The 13,062-nt window shown below is 54.4% G+C and overlaps 1 protein-coding gene across 1 annotated transcript; it reads left to right on the top strand.

The window, feature by feature from the left end:
* LOC127031673 (olfactory receptor 6M1-like) lies at positions 1–1,658 on the top strand. The gene is made up of 2 exons (XM_050918756.1): positions 1–17; positions 674–1,658. Exons 1-2 carry the CDS (start codon positions 1–3, stop codon positions 1,656–1,658), a joined length of 1,002 nt encoding a protein of 333 aa, XP_050774713.1.
* The last annotated feature ends 11,404 nt before the right edge of the window (positions 1,659–13,062 follow it).

Consider the following 13,062-nt stretch of genomic DNA (forward strand, 5'->3'; position numbering starts at 1 on the left):
ATGAAGTTCAACCTCCTGTAAAACAAAGGCCTAAGACTTCTGAAAATAATTCCTGAAAATCACTGAACTAGAGCAGATCTTTCAGAGAAACATTCAAACTTGATGTAAAAATTGCCAGTGACGGAATATCAGCCACACCCTTGGTGCATTGTTACACCAGTTAATTTACCAAAATTTTGCACCTTATTTCTAATCTGAATTTGGGCAGCTTTACCTTCCACCCATTGGCTCTGCTTATACCTTTGTCAGCAAGGCGGAAGAGTCATAATCAAACTTCTGTTCCCCAGGTAGGTACTTATACACTATGATCAAGTCACCCCTTAACTTTCTTTTTGTTAAAACAAACAATTGAACTCTCTGAGTCTATCCCTCTATGGCACCTCTTTCAGTCCTTTATTCCTGACCATGGCTCTTCTCTGAACCATCTCCAAAATTATGAAAACTTGTCTTGATCTACTTCAGACAGTTCAAAATTGAGCTGGTAATTCCCTACAGGACTTCCTTTCCCATCAGAGGTCCCTGATTCTGGAGGCAATAAGATTACTCAGTGTGTAAAGTTAAACATATGCAGAAATCATTGCAGGATCAGGAATCCAGCAGCTGTGTGTCTGTACAACACCTAGCACAATGGGTATCCTCTCTCTTGGTTACCACATTTTTTCCTCTTTTGCAGACATTATATTCCACACCAAGAAGTGGTAAAAATAAGCAATGAGAGCAGAGTGACTGAGTTTATCCTAATGGGGTTTCCCCTCAGCCGCCAGATGGAAATCTTCCTCTTTGTTCTGTTCCTCATGTTCTACCTGGTCACCCTCTCAGGCAACTTGGTCATCATCACCATCACCTTGACTGATTGCCGGCTCCGAACCCCCATGTATTTCTTCCTGTGGAACTTCTCCTTCATGGAGATCTGGTTCACTTCCGTCACGGTGCCCAAGCTCCTCTCCGGTTTGCTCTTCGGGAGCAGGATCATCTCCTTCACCAGCTGCATGGTACAAAGCTTCTTCTACTTCTTCCTGGCAGTGACGGAGTTCCTCCTCCTGGCCGTCATGTCCTTTGACCGATATATTGCCATCTGTAACCCACTGAGATACACAGTCATCATGAACAGCCACGTCTGCTCCGTGCTGGTCTTTGGGGCCTGGACTGGGGCCTTCTTCTATGTCCTTGGACCACTGAGTGCTGTCGCTGAGGTACCCTACTGTGGCCCCAATGGGGTCAACCACTTCTTCTGTGACATTACACCACTGGTTAAATTGTCCTGCAAGGATGCCCATGTCCTGGAGTCAGCCATTTTCATCATGGCATCAGTGCTTATCCTGAGCTCCTTGGTGGTGACTGCAGTGTCCTACATGTACATCATCACCACGGTGCTCAGGACCCCCATGGCTCAGGGCAGGCAAAAGGCCTTCTCCACCTGCACCTCTCACATCACAGTGGTCAGCATTGTCTACAGCACCCACATCTACATGCATGTCCGCCCCATTGAAAGCAGCTCCTTGGAGCTCAACAAGGTGGTGGCCTTGCTGACCTCTGTGGTGACACCATCCCTCAACCCCTTCATCTACACCCTCAGGAACGAGCAGGTCAAACAGGCCCTGAAGGAGGCTGTAGCTCAGAACAAGGTCTTCCTGTTCTACAAAAAGTTTATCCCCTAATGCAGTGGTTCTCAACCAGAGATAATAGTGTGGCTGTGACACTTTTCCATTTTTATGTCTGATTTTGTAAGCAAGAAGTTTTTAAGTGAGTTCAGACTTGGGGTACACAAGACAAATCAGACTCCTGAAAAGGGTACAGTCATCTAGAAAGGTTGAGAGCCACTGGCCTAATGGGACATTTTAACCACTGTTTGTCATTTAGTATATCTCTAAACCAAGGTGAGAGGAATTTGAGTAGTATTCAAGACTGGTAATTATGAGACCAAGTGAACAATCACAGCACTAAGTGAAAAATCATTAACTTATGCTTAGTTTTAAGTCCAGGAGTGCAGTTCTCTCTCGATTCAGCAAAGCTTTAAAGTATTTGCTTAACTTTGTGAATTCAGGAGTTCACAGAGCCACAGATTTCAAAGCCATTAGATCCACTAGTTTGAACTCCTGCATATTGCAGACCAGAGAATTTCACCAAGTCACTCCTGGACTGAACCCAATAAATTGTGTTTGGCTGAATCATCTTCCAGAAAAGCATCCAGTCCTGATGTGAAGACACCAAGAGATGGAGAATCCATCACGCCCTTTAGTAGTTTGCTTAATCACCCTCAATGTTCAAAATTTGTACCACATTTCTAATTTGATTTTTGTTTTTGTTGCTTTAACTTTCTGATATGCCGGATATTTTCTCCTAGTGAAGGTACTTCTGCATCATAATTAAGCCAAATCTCAATCCTCCTGTTGATAATCCTAACAGACCGATCTCTTTAAATCTTTCACTCTCAGGTATCTTTTGTCCCACGACATGAATTATTTTTGTGGTTCTTCTCTGCACCCTCACCATTTTTCACAGTATTTCAGTGTTGGTCTCATCAATGTCATATACATTGGTCATATCACTTGCCTACTTCTACGTCCACTTCCATCTCTGTTCCTCACAACACTTAAACGCAGGTTTAATTTTAAGATAGTTCATAGTCCCATCTCCAGTCAGCAGAGCATTTAAGCACATTCTTAAGAATAAGCATGTGATTTTCCCAGTTTAAGTTTAATGGGAACACTCATGTATACTGAGTAAAGAAATTACTTAATCTGAGGATTGGAAACTGAAATTCAGTGGAGTTGGGAAGCCAACTCAGGTTTCTTCGAAATTCTTTTCATACGTGATTGGCTGAGCTAGGGCATCTTGGAGTTTTCGTTAATTTTCAATATAATTGTTGGGGTTTCTTCATGCCTTTGTAATAGGAAGTCTTTGGGTTGGGTTTTCTTTGGCCACCATCACTCTCCTCAAAGGTATCACCCATGTAGAGTACATCTGATACGCTGAGTAGCTTTTTTGGTACCTACATACTGGATTTAGGGTTATTTTTAATTGTTAGTCATATTATAAATTAATGACCATGCACACAAACCAGGGCCCACAGCTGTTGATAATGGATAAAATATTCTCTTTCAGCAACTATGCTTCTAATAACTGCCGGAGCTCTGCCCATCACTGTCTCCTTTTGTCTAACTCTTCAGCTCCAATAAAGCATTAAAAAGCTTACACGATGTAAAAAGAGTCATTGGGAAGCTGTTCCAGTTTGTACACGCGCACAAGATGCCTGGCCCATAAAACCAAGGAAATGAAAAGTTAGTAACTTAGCAAGTACCAAGCACAATGCTTTACCCTGGCCACAACTAGTGTTCACAGCTGGCCAGGCGCTGCACCCTCTATAGAGGTCAGTCTTCCATCGCCCACTGAGCCACCATGGGAACGTCAGGGGGCTGATCCGCAATAGTCTATTAATAGTGTACGAGACCTGGTAATCGAGCTAGGTTCCGCATTGTACTGGGTTATTGGAATATGCATATGTTGGCTTTGTTTAACAGCAGAGCTCTTAGGAGACATAAGAACGGCCACAGTGGGTCAGACCAAAGGTCCATCTAGCCCAGTATCCTGTCTCCCTACAGTGGCCAGTGCCAAGCGCCCCAGAGGGAATGAACAGAACAGGGAATCATCAAATGATCCATACCCTGTGGCCCGTTCCCAGAGAGATTCTCCCCTTCTCCTTTCTAGCTCTCTCACCAAGATGTCTCCTTACTGGACCTGCAGGTTACATTTGGAACCAGGCATGTGTGATACACTCTGCAAAAGCACAAAACTGAAGTGTAAATTAGGCCGCTAAGTCCCTTGGGGCCGCATTTCTAAAGGCATTTGAGTGCCTAAAAGGGGTTTTCAAAAGCACTGTGGAGCCTGTGACAGTGCTGACAGCTGGCACCAGAGCAAGCTCTCTGGTCACCATTAGTACTAACTAGGTTCCCCCTGGGCAGGCCTTGTGGGTCTGGGTGCACCTGGTTACTGAGCCACACAGCTGGGTAGGAAGCTGATGAGCTCAAAGCACAGGAAGGCAGCATTCAAGGCTAAGGGGTGGGGTCCTACCCGCTGCCCACAAGTGAAGGCTTGGCTAGGAGCTGCCTTAGCTGCGCTGGTGAAGATCCAGTGGAAAGGGTTGGCGTTTGGGCCCGAAGGAGCTATTACAATGGCCTGGAGAACAGCAGACGGTGATGGGGAAGACCCTGCAGGCCTTCCAGCAGTCCTGCCACCCTGAGAGACAGCTCCTGCCAGCCTGGTCGGTGGAGCAGCTACAGAACCTGCAGGAATGTATATGAGAACAATCCCATATACAGCACCAACTCCTGCAACGGACACTGGTACCGGGGCCAGCTCCCTAAGGTTTATCATAATCTTCTCTTCTGGCCTTAACATCTGTTCACTTATTCATCTAGTTATTTTGCCTAATATGCCACGGGAAGGTTCTGAAGCCCAGATACTCAGATGTATTTAGGTACCTAACTTTCAAAGGCCATGTCTACATCTAAAATTTTGCAGCGCTGGTTGTTACAGCTGTATTAGTACAGCTGTATAGGGCCAGCGCTGCAGAGTGGCCACACTTACAGCAACCAGCGCTGCAGGTGGTGTTAGATGTGGCCACACTGCAGCGCTGTTGGGCGGCTTCAAGGGGGGTTCGGGGAACGCGAGAGCAAACCGGGAAAGGAGACCAGCTTCGCCGCGGTTTGCTCTCGCGTTCCCCGAACCACCCTGCAAACCGCAGGGAAGGAGACCTGCTTGTTCGGGGAACGCGAGAGCAAACCGCGGCGAAGCTGGTCTCCTTTCCCGGTTTGCTCTCGCGTTCCCCGAACCACCCTGCAAACCGCAGGGAAGGAGACCTGCTTGCTCGGGGTTCGGGGAATGCGAGAGCAAGCCGGGGAAGGAGACCAGCTTGATTACCAGAGGCTTCCTCAGGTATGCTGGGATACCTGCTTATTCCACGGAGGTCAAGAAAAGCGCTGGTAAGTGTCTATACTTGATTACCAGCGCTGGATCACCAGCGCTGGATCCTCTACACCCGAGACAAAACGGGAGTACGGCCAGCGCTGCAAACAGGGAGTTGCAGCGCTGGTGGTGCCCTGCAGATGTGTACACCTCCTAAGTTGCAGCGCTGTAACTCCCTCACCAGCGCTGCAACTTTCTGATGTAGACAAGCCCAAAGTGTCTGGTCCTCAGCTACTATGGTGATGTCATCTGTATAAGAATGTGACTCGAGGCAACAGACTGAGTCTGAACATTTGAGATCTAGTCTAATCAGTCGAAGGCATTTATGAGCTGCTGTCTAGCTTGCTAAGTAAACCTCAGTCACCCAGGTTTCTAAGCAGGGGATCGCACAAGAACTGTGGTGTAATGAATTCATCTCTGATCTCCTGTTGGTGTGAATGGAGAGTGAAAATCTCTTGCCATATTGGGTGTTAGAAAAGAAAAGACGATTAGCAATTTAAATTAGGAACAGGTAGTGGGCACAAGATGGCAGCAGAGCCCAAGGAATGAGACGCAGCACCTGCACTTTGCAATGGGACTTTCACAACCCCAGAGAAACCGCAAACAATTCTCACTTCTGGCCTGCTGGGCTCTGTCTCTTTTCCAGGGACGGAGAAGCAGAGATGTTCACTGTTTGTGTTTTGGAGCCATCCAGTTAATGACACAGTCAGACCAGCATCGTTTTGGACGGTCTGAGTTTCACAAGGTGCCTGGTTCTAATTTTAAACAACTCCAGCAAGAGGCCTTCCAGTTAGGTTGTAAAGAACATCTCCCAGAATTCCCTGTGGTTTTCCTTTCCGCTGTGTCATTGTAAACTATGCGAATCACACCTGCCAGGTGCATTAAGCAATGTGACTAGCATGTCTGGAAGGCTCTTGGATATTAACAAAATTAATGAAATGAATAGGCAGCAGGTTTCAAACACATGAAAGGAAGTATTTTTTCACACAGTACAGTCAACTTGTGGAACTCCTTGCCAGAGGATGTTGTGAAGGCCAAGACACTAACAAGGGTCAAAAGAGAACTAGATAAGTTCATGGAGGTTAGGTCTATCAATGGCTATTAGCCAGGATGGGCAGGGATGGTGTCCCTAGTCTCTGTTTGCCAGAAGCAGGGAATGGGCGACAGGGAATGGATCACTTGGTGATCACCAGGCATTGGCCACTGTCAACAGACAGGATACTGGGCTAGATGGACCTTTAGTCTGACCCAGGATGGTCATTTTTATGGTTGTGAAATCAAGAGGTGACTTGATTGTGTTGTCTAAATGCCTTGAGAGGGATAAATACTGGGTACTGAAAGCTAGCAAAGAAACATACCAAGAACCAATGGCTGGAATCTAAAGCCAGACACATTCAGATTAGCAAGAAGGCCTGTGTTCTTGGCTGGGTGAAGTGAAGCCCTACATTCAATTTGGCAACACTTTTCCGCTTGTATTTTATATGTCATATGATAACTTTTGAAAACCATGTCTGATCAACTCCAAATTTGTAGGAAATATTCTAGGCATCAGTGGGCCAAATCTTACTGGTTTTGGAGAAAGCAGAAGGTGGAAATGAGGAACACATGGAGCACCTTGCATTTGGGTACCAAAGCAAGCAGCTTCCATCATCTTTAGCTGTGTGGAATTAAATAACTGGTTGATGGCCACTACTGACACATTCCAGAATAACAACGCCCACCCCCGCAGCTCAGTGCTACCCATCCTCCCAATACAGTTTAAATGGCGAGACCCTTAAAAGACTTGTTTCCAGGCAGCAAAGAAACAAGAATGTGGGCCTAGAGCAATGGGAAATCCTGGCATGGGGAAAATGGGAAATGAGTGCACAGAAAAATGCTGGCTGTGGGAGTGAATGGGGGAGAGGGGACACACCTGGACCTGGGGGTGGAGGGGAAAAGGGTAGCATGAGCGACAGAGCCCTGGTATGTGGCAGAGGTGGGAATGGGAACACATGGAGGCTGCTATGGCTGGGGAGGGGGCAGACAGACAACCTAGTCTAAGGGAGGAGTTGAGTTGGGGGTTGTGGAAGCTGGCGGGGGGTGGGGGGATTGAAGAAGGCAAGGAGCCAATGGTGAATGCCAAGAGCTTGGTCTACAGGAGCAATGGCGTGTGCCTCCTTCTGCTCTGAGACTGAGGGCTATTCCCAGAGGAAGCAGTGGAGCCTCTGTGTCTCCCGCAGCCCTCAAGGGAGGCCTGGATCCCTTTCTGGGGGAGAGACTTTAGTCAAACAAAAGTTCTTGAGTTCCCACCAAACAGGAAGTTGGACTAGGTGATCCAAATGGTCCCTTCTGGCCTTAAAATCCTGGGTATGATCCGCTGGTTTTAATAGCTAATTCAATGGGCAGCAGAGAGCAGCAGACACCCAGCAGCTGCATTTCGAAAGATGACTGAAAATAGACATTTGCAATGGAAACCCCACAGACCGCTCTCACTTGTGCTTTGCCTTTATCTCTGTCTGTCACTGGCTTCCTGTCCCTGGGACCCAGGAGCAGAGATCCGAGCAAGATAACTGGGCCCGTCTGGGCAATGAGCAGAGCTGCTCCACTCCACAGATGCTGGCCCAGGCCCGTGAAAGTCAGTGAGGGTCAGGGAGAGCAAGCGATGGAGGTGGGGGGGCTGGAGTGAGTGGGGGTTGGAGCCTTGGAGAAGGGACGGGCAGGGGCAGGGCAGGGGTGTTTGGGTTTCTGTGATTAGACAGTTGGCAACCCTACCGCTGTCTGCTGGACTGAAGAGCCCGTTATGAAATATTTGCTCCCCGTGTAGTGAGGGGTTGGAATCAAGTCACCTCCGTAGTCTTCTCTTTGTTACGGTAAATCAGCACTCAAGGAGCAAATCACAGCGTGGCCTTCTCATCCGTTAAACATTCCCGAGGCTCTGCCCGGGACCCGCTCCAACTTAGCAACATTCTTCTTGAATTGTGGGCACCCCCAGAGCTGGCCACGGGGTTCCAGCAGCAGCCGCACCACTGCCTTCCCTTTCGGCTGTATGGACATGTCCCAGAACACCCTGTGCCTCTCTGTCGGCTGCGTCCACATTCCACAAAGCAGCCCTGCCAGAGGCCATCAGAGATCTTCCAGTGGTACAAGATGTCTGAGAAGAGAACCCCCTTTATCAGAATCCAGTGCCTATGCGGGCTGCCTGCGAATCAGAATAGATTGGAATGGAATATGGGAGATCAGTGTAGAGTGGAATAGCCCGTGCAGCTCCTGACTCCAGCCACGCACCCCTGGGCTCCGGCAACCAGCTCCGGGTGCTAGCCACGCGACTCCTGACTCCAGCCACGCACCCCTGGGCTCCGGCAACCAGCTCCGGGTGCTAGCCATGCGACTCCTGGCTCCAGCCACGCACCCCTGGGCTCCGGCACCCAGCTCTGGGCACTGGCCATGCGACTCCTGGCTCCAGCCACGCACCACTGGGCTCCGGCACCCAGCTCCAGGTGCTGGCCATGCGGCTCCTGGCTCCAACCATGCACCCCAGGGCTCCAGCACCCAGCTCCGGGCACTCGCCATACGACTCCTGGCTCCAGCTACTCACCCCGGGCTCCGGCACCCAGCTCCGGGTGCTAGCCATGCGACTCCTGGCTCCAGCCATGCACCCCTGGGATCCGGCACCCAGCTCCGGGTGTTAGCCGTGCAGCTCCTGGCTCCAGCCACACACCTCTGGGCTCCGGCACCCAGCTCCAGGTGCTGGCCATGCGGCTCCTGGCTCCAGCCACACACCTCTGGGCTCCGGCACCCAGCTCCAGGTGCTGGCCATGCGGCTCCTGGCTCCAGCCACGCACCCCTGGGCTCCGGCACCCAGCTCCAGGCACTGGCCATGCAGCTCCTGGCTCCAGCCACGCACCCCTGGGCTCCGGCACCCAGCTCCTGGGGCTGGCCATGCGGCTCCTGGCTCCAACCATGCACCCCTGGGCTCCGGCACCTGGCTCCAGGTGCTAGCCATGCGACTCCTGGCTCCAACCATGCACCCCTGGGCTCCGGCACCTGGCTCCAGGTGCTAGCCGTGCGGCTCCTGGCTCCAGCCACGCACCCCTGGGCTCCAGCACCCAGCTCCAGGCACTGGCCATGCGGCTCCTGGCTCCAGCCACACACCCCTGGGCTCCGGCACCCAGCTCCACGTGTTGGCCATGTGGCTCCTGGCTCCAGCCACACACCCCTGGGCTCTGGCACCCAGCTCCAGGTACTGGCCATGCGGCTCCTGGCTCCAGCCCGCACCCCTGGAATAGGATAAAGGGAAAAATGAAATAGAATGGAATAAAGTGCATGTGTGTGCGTGTGTGTGTGTGCGCGTGTGTGTGTGTGTACACGTGTGTGTGTGTGTGTATGCTCAGTCTTAGGCCTTATTTTGTTCTATTTAAGATTAAATATTTCAATGAGTGAAATGCAGTGATCACTTGGGGGCAGCAGAGATCCATGAATGAGACGCAGCAGCAGCTGTGGTTTGTCAGGGGCGAGGGAGGAGAGGAGAAACTCCAGAGAGTTCTCACTTTCTGTCTGCCCCAGTTTCTCCCTTTCCACCTGTCTTTGTGCCCAAAGCTCAGGCGGTCTCAGCCACAGGCCTGTTGTGTGAACCGGGAGAAGTCACTTCCCCTTTCTGTGTCTCAATTTCCCATTCATAAGAAAACAGTAGATAAGTTCCAGCGGCGAGGGAGGCATTACTCCTTTGGAAAGCGCTTTGAGACCTGCTGGGGGAAAGGTGCTTGAGAAGCGCTAGGCATTACCCTCCTCTCCCTGTCTATTTTCACTGTCTTGTCTGGTTAGATTGTAAACTCCTCAAGGGAAGGACTGTTAAGGGCTGTGTATGTGCAGCGCCTAGCGTAAAGGAGTCTTCATCTTGCCTGCAGGCTCTAGCTCAATGTTTCTCAAATGCAGCCACCAGGGGCTTTTCGTGCAACCATGACAACCTCCTGGGTACTGATGGGGGAAGGGGGGAGCAGTGGTTCCTCCCTCCTTGTTGCTCCTGGATGTGCCTCCAGCTAGGGGGGCATCACCCTCCGGCCCCTGGGTCCAGCTGCATGACAGCAGGTGCTGGCTCCTGGCTCCTGTCCCGGGCTCCAGCCATGCAGCCCCAGCCCCTGGTGCTGATCCCCTGGGTCCAACTGCACGACAGCAGGTGCTGGCTCCTGGCTCCCATCCTGGGCTCCAGCCATGTGGCCCCAGCCCCTGGTGCTGATCCCCTGGGTCCAGCTGCACGACAGCAGGTGCTGGCTCCTGGCTCCCGTCCCGGGCTCCAGCCATGCGACCCCAGCCCCTGGTGCGGATCCCCTGGGTCCAGCTGCACGGCAGCAGGTACTGGCTCCTGGCTCTCGTCCTGGGCTACAGCCATGCGGCTCCAGCCCCTGGTGCGGATCCCCTGGGTCCAACTACACGACAGCAGGTGCTGGCTCCTGGCTCCCGTCCCGGGCTCCAGCCATGCGGCCCCAGCCCCTGGTGCTGATCCCCTGGGTCCAACTGCACGACAGCAGGTGCTGGCTCCTGGCTCCCATCCTGGGCTCCAGCCATGTGGCCCCAGCCCCTGGTGCTGATCCCCTGGGTCCAGCTGCATGACAGCAGGTGCTGGCTCCTGGCTCCCGTCCCGGGCTCCAGCCATGTGGCCCCAGCCCCTGGTGCTGATCCCCTGGGTCCAGCTGCACGACAGCAGGTGCTGGCTCCTGGCTCCCGTCCCGGGCTCCAGCCATGCGACCTCAGCCCCTGGTGCTGATCCCCTGGGTCCAGCTGCTCCTGGCTCCCGTCCCGGGCTCCAGCCATGTGGCCCCAGCCCCTGGTGCTGATCCCCTGAATCCAGCTGCACCTCTGGGCTCCGGCACCCAGCTCCTTGTGCTGGCTGCTGGCTCCAGCCACACACCTCTGGGCTCCGGCACCCAGCTCCAGGTGCTGGCCATGCGGCTCCTGGCTCCAACCACGCACCCCTGGGCTCCGGCACCCAGCTCCTTGTGCTGGCTGCTGGCTCCAGCCACGCATCCCTGGGCTCCAGCACCCAGCTCCAGGCACTGGCCATGCGGCTCCTGGCTCCAGCCACGCACCCCTGGGCTCCGGCACCCAGCTCCTTGTGCTGGCTCCTGGCTCCAGCCACACACCCCTCAGCCCCGGCACCCAGCTCCGGGCGCTGCCCGTGCAGCTCCTGGTTCCAGCCACGCACCCCTGGGCTCCAGGACCCACCTCCGAGCACTGCCCGTGCAGCTCCTGACTCCAGCCACACACCCCTGGGCTCTGGCACCCAGCTCCTTGTGCTGGCTCCTGGCTCCAGCCACGCACCCCTGGGCTCCGGCACCCAGCTCTGGGTGCTGGCCATTTGGCTCCTGACTCCAGCCACGCACCCCTGGGCTCCAGCACCCAGCTCCAGGCACTGGCCATGCGGCTCCTGGCTCCAGCCACACACCCCTGGGCTCCAGCACCCAGCTCCGGGCACTGGCAATGTGGCGGCAGGCACTAGCCCTGGGTGCTGACCCACAGCTCCAATCCCCAGCTCCAGCCACACAGTTCCCATCCCCAGCTCGGGTTCTGGCCACAAGCACTGAGCCCCGGCCCTGGCCACATGGCAGCAGGCACCAGACCCTGGCTCCGGCCACACAACAGTGGGGCTCATCCTCACCCCCCATCGCCTGGCCCCCGCTGTCTCCTCCAGCCCCATATCCATCCCCCCATTGCCCAAGCCCCCACTGCCTCCCCTGGCCCTGTACCCAGCCCGTACCCCCCAGACAGCCGCTGCCTCCCTCAACCCCATATTGATCTCCCCATCACCCTAGCCCCCGCTGCCTCTCCTGGCCCCATATCTATCCTTCCATTGCCCCGGCCCCCGCTGCCTCCCCCGGTCCCGTATCCATCCCCCACTGCCTCCCCTGGTCCTGTATCCAGTCCTCACCCCCCGGACAGCTACTGCCTCCCTCAACCTCATATCCAACCCCCCATTGCCCTGGCCCCTGCTGTCTCCCCCAGCCCCATATCCATCCCCCCATCACCCGCTGCCTCCCCTGGCCCTGTATCCAGTCCCCACCCCCCGGACAGCTACTGCCTCCCCCAACCCCATATCCATCCCCCCATCGCCCTGGCCCCTGCTGCCTCCCCTGGCCCCATATCTATCCCCCCCCATCTCCCGGCCCCCACTGCCTCCCCCGGTCCCATATCCATCCCCTCATCCCCCTGGCCCCCACTGCCTCCCCTGGCACCGTATCTATCCCCCCCATCTCCTGGCACCCACTGCCTCCCCCGGTCCCGTATCCATCCCCCTATCACCCCAGCCCCCGCTGCCTCCCCCAGCCTTATATCCATCACCCCACCGCCTCGGCCCCCACTGCCTCCCCCAGCCCTGTATCTGTCCCCACCCCCGGACAGCAGCTGCCTCCCCCGGCCCCATATCTATCCCCCCATTGCCCCAACCCCCACTACCTCCCCCGGCCCCGTATCCATTCCCCCATCACCCCAGTCCCCCGCTGCCTCCTCTGGCCCCATATCTATACCCCCCCATCTCCTGACCCTCACTGCCTCCCCTGGCCCTGTATCTGTCCCCTCATCACCCCAGCCCCTGCTGCCTCCCCCAGCCTTATATCCATCCCCTCACTGCCCCGGCCCCCATTGCCTCCCCCAGCCCTGTATCCATCCCACCCCCCGGACAGCAGCTGCCTCCCCCGGCCCCATGCCAATCACTCCAGCCCCTGCTGCCTTTCCTGGCCCTGTATCCATCCCCCCATCACCCCGGCCCCCACTGCCTCCCTCGGCCCTATATCCATGCCCCCATCACCCCGGCCCCCACTGCCTCCCTCGGCCCTATATCCATGCCCACCCCCCAAACAGCTGCTGCCTCCCTCAGCCTTACATCCATGCCCCACATCGCCCAGGTCCCCTCTGCCTCCCCCTTTACCCCTCGCTCTCCATCCAGGACTGAATGGTTTTGGCTTGCATGTTTGTTAATAGCACTTTTCACAACCGAGTTCCCAGCTCTCTGTGAAAGTGATACTGGCATGTTTGTTAATAGCACTTTTCACAACTGAGTTCCCAGCTCTCTGTAAAAGTGATACTGGTATGCTTGTTAATAGCACTTTTCACAACCGAGTTCCCAGC

Source organism: Gopherus flavomarginatus, chromosome 11 (genome assembly GCF_025201925.1).
Source record: "Gopherus flavomarginatus isolate rGopFla2 chromosome 11, rGopFla2.mat.asm, whole genome shotgun sequence".
Taxonomy (NCBI): domain Eukaryota; kingdom Metazoa; phylum Chordata; order Testudines; family Testudinidae; genus Gopherus; species Gopherus flavomarginatus.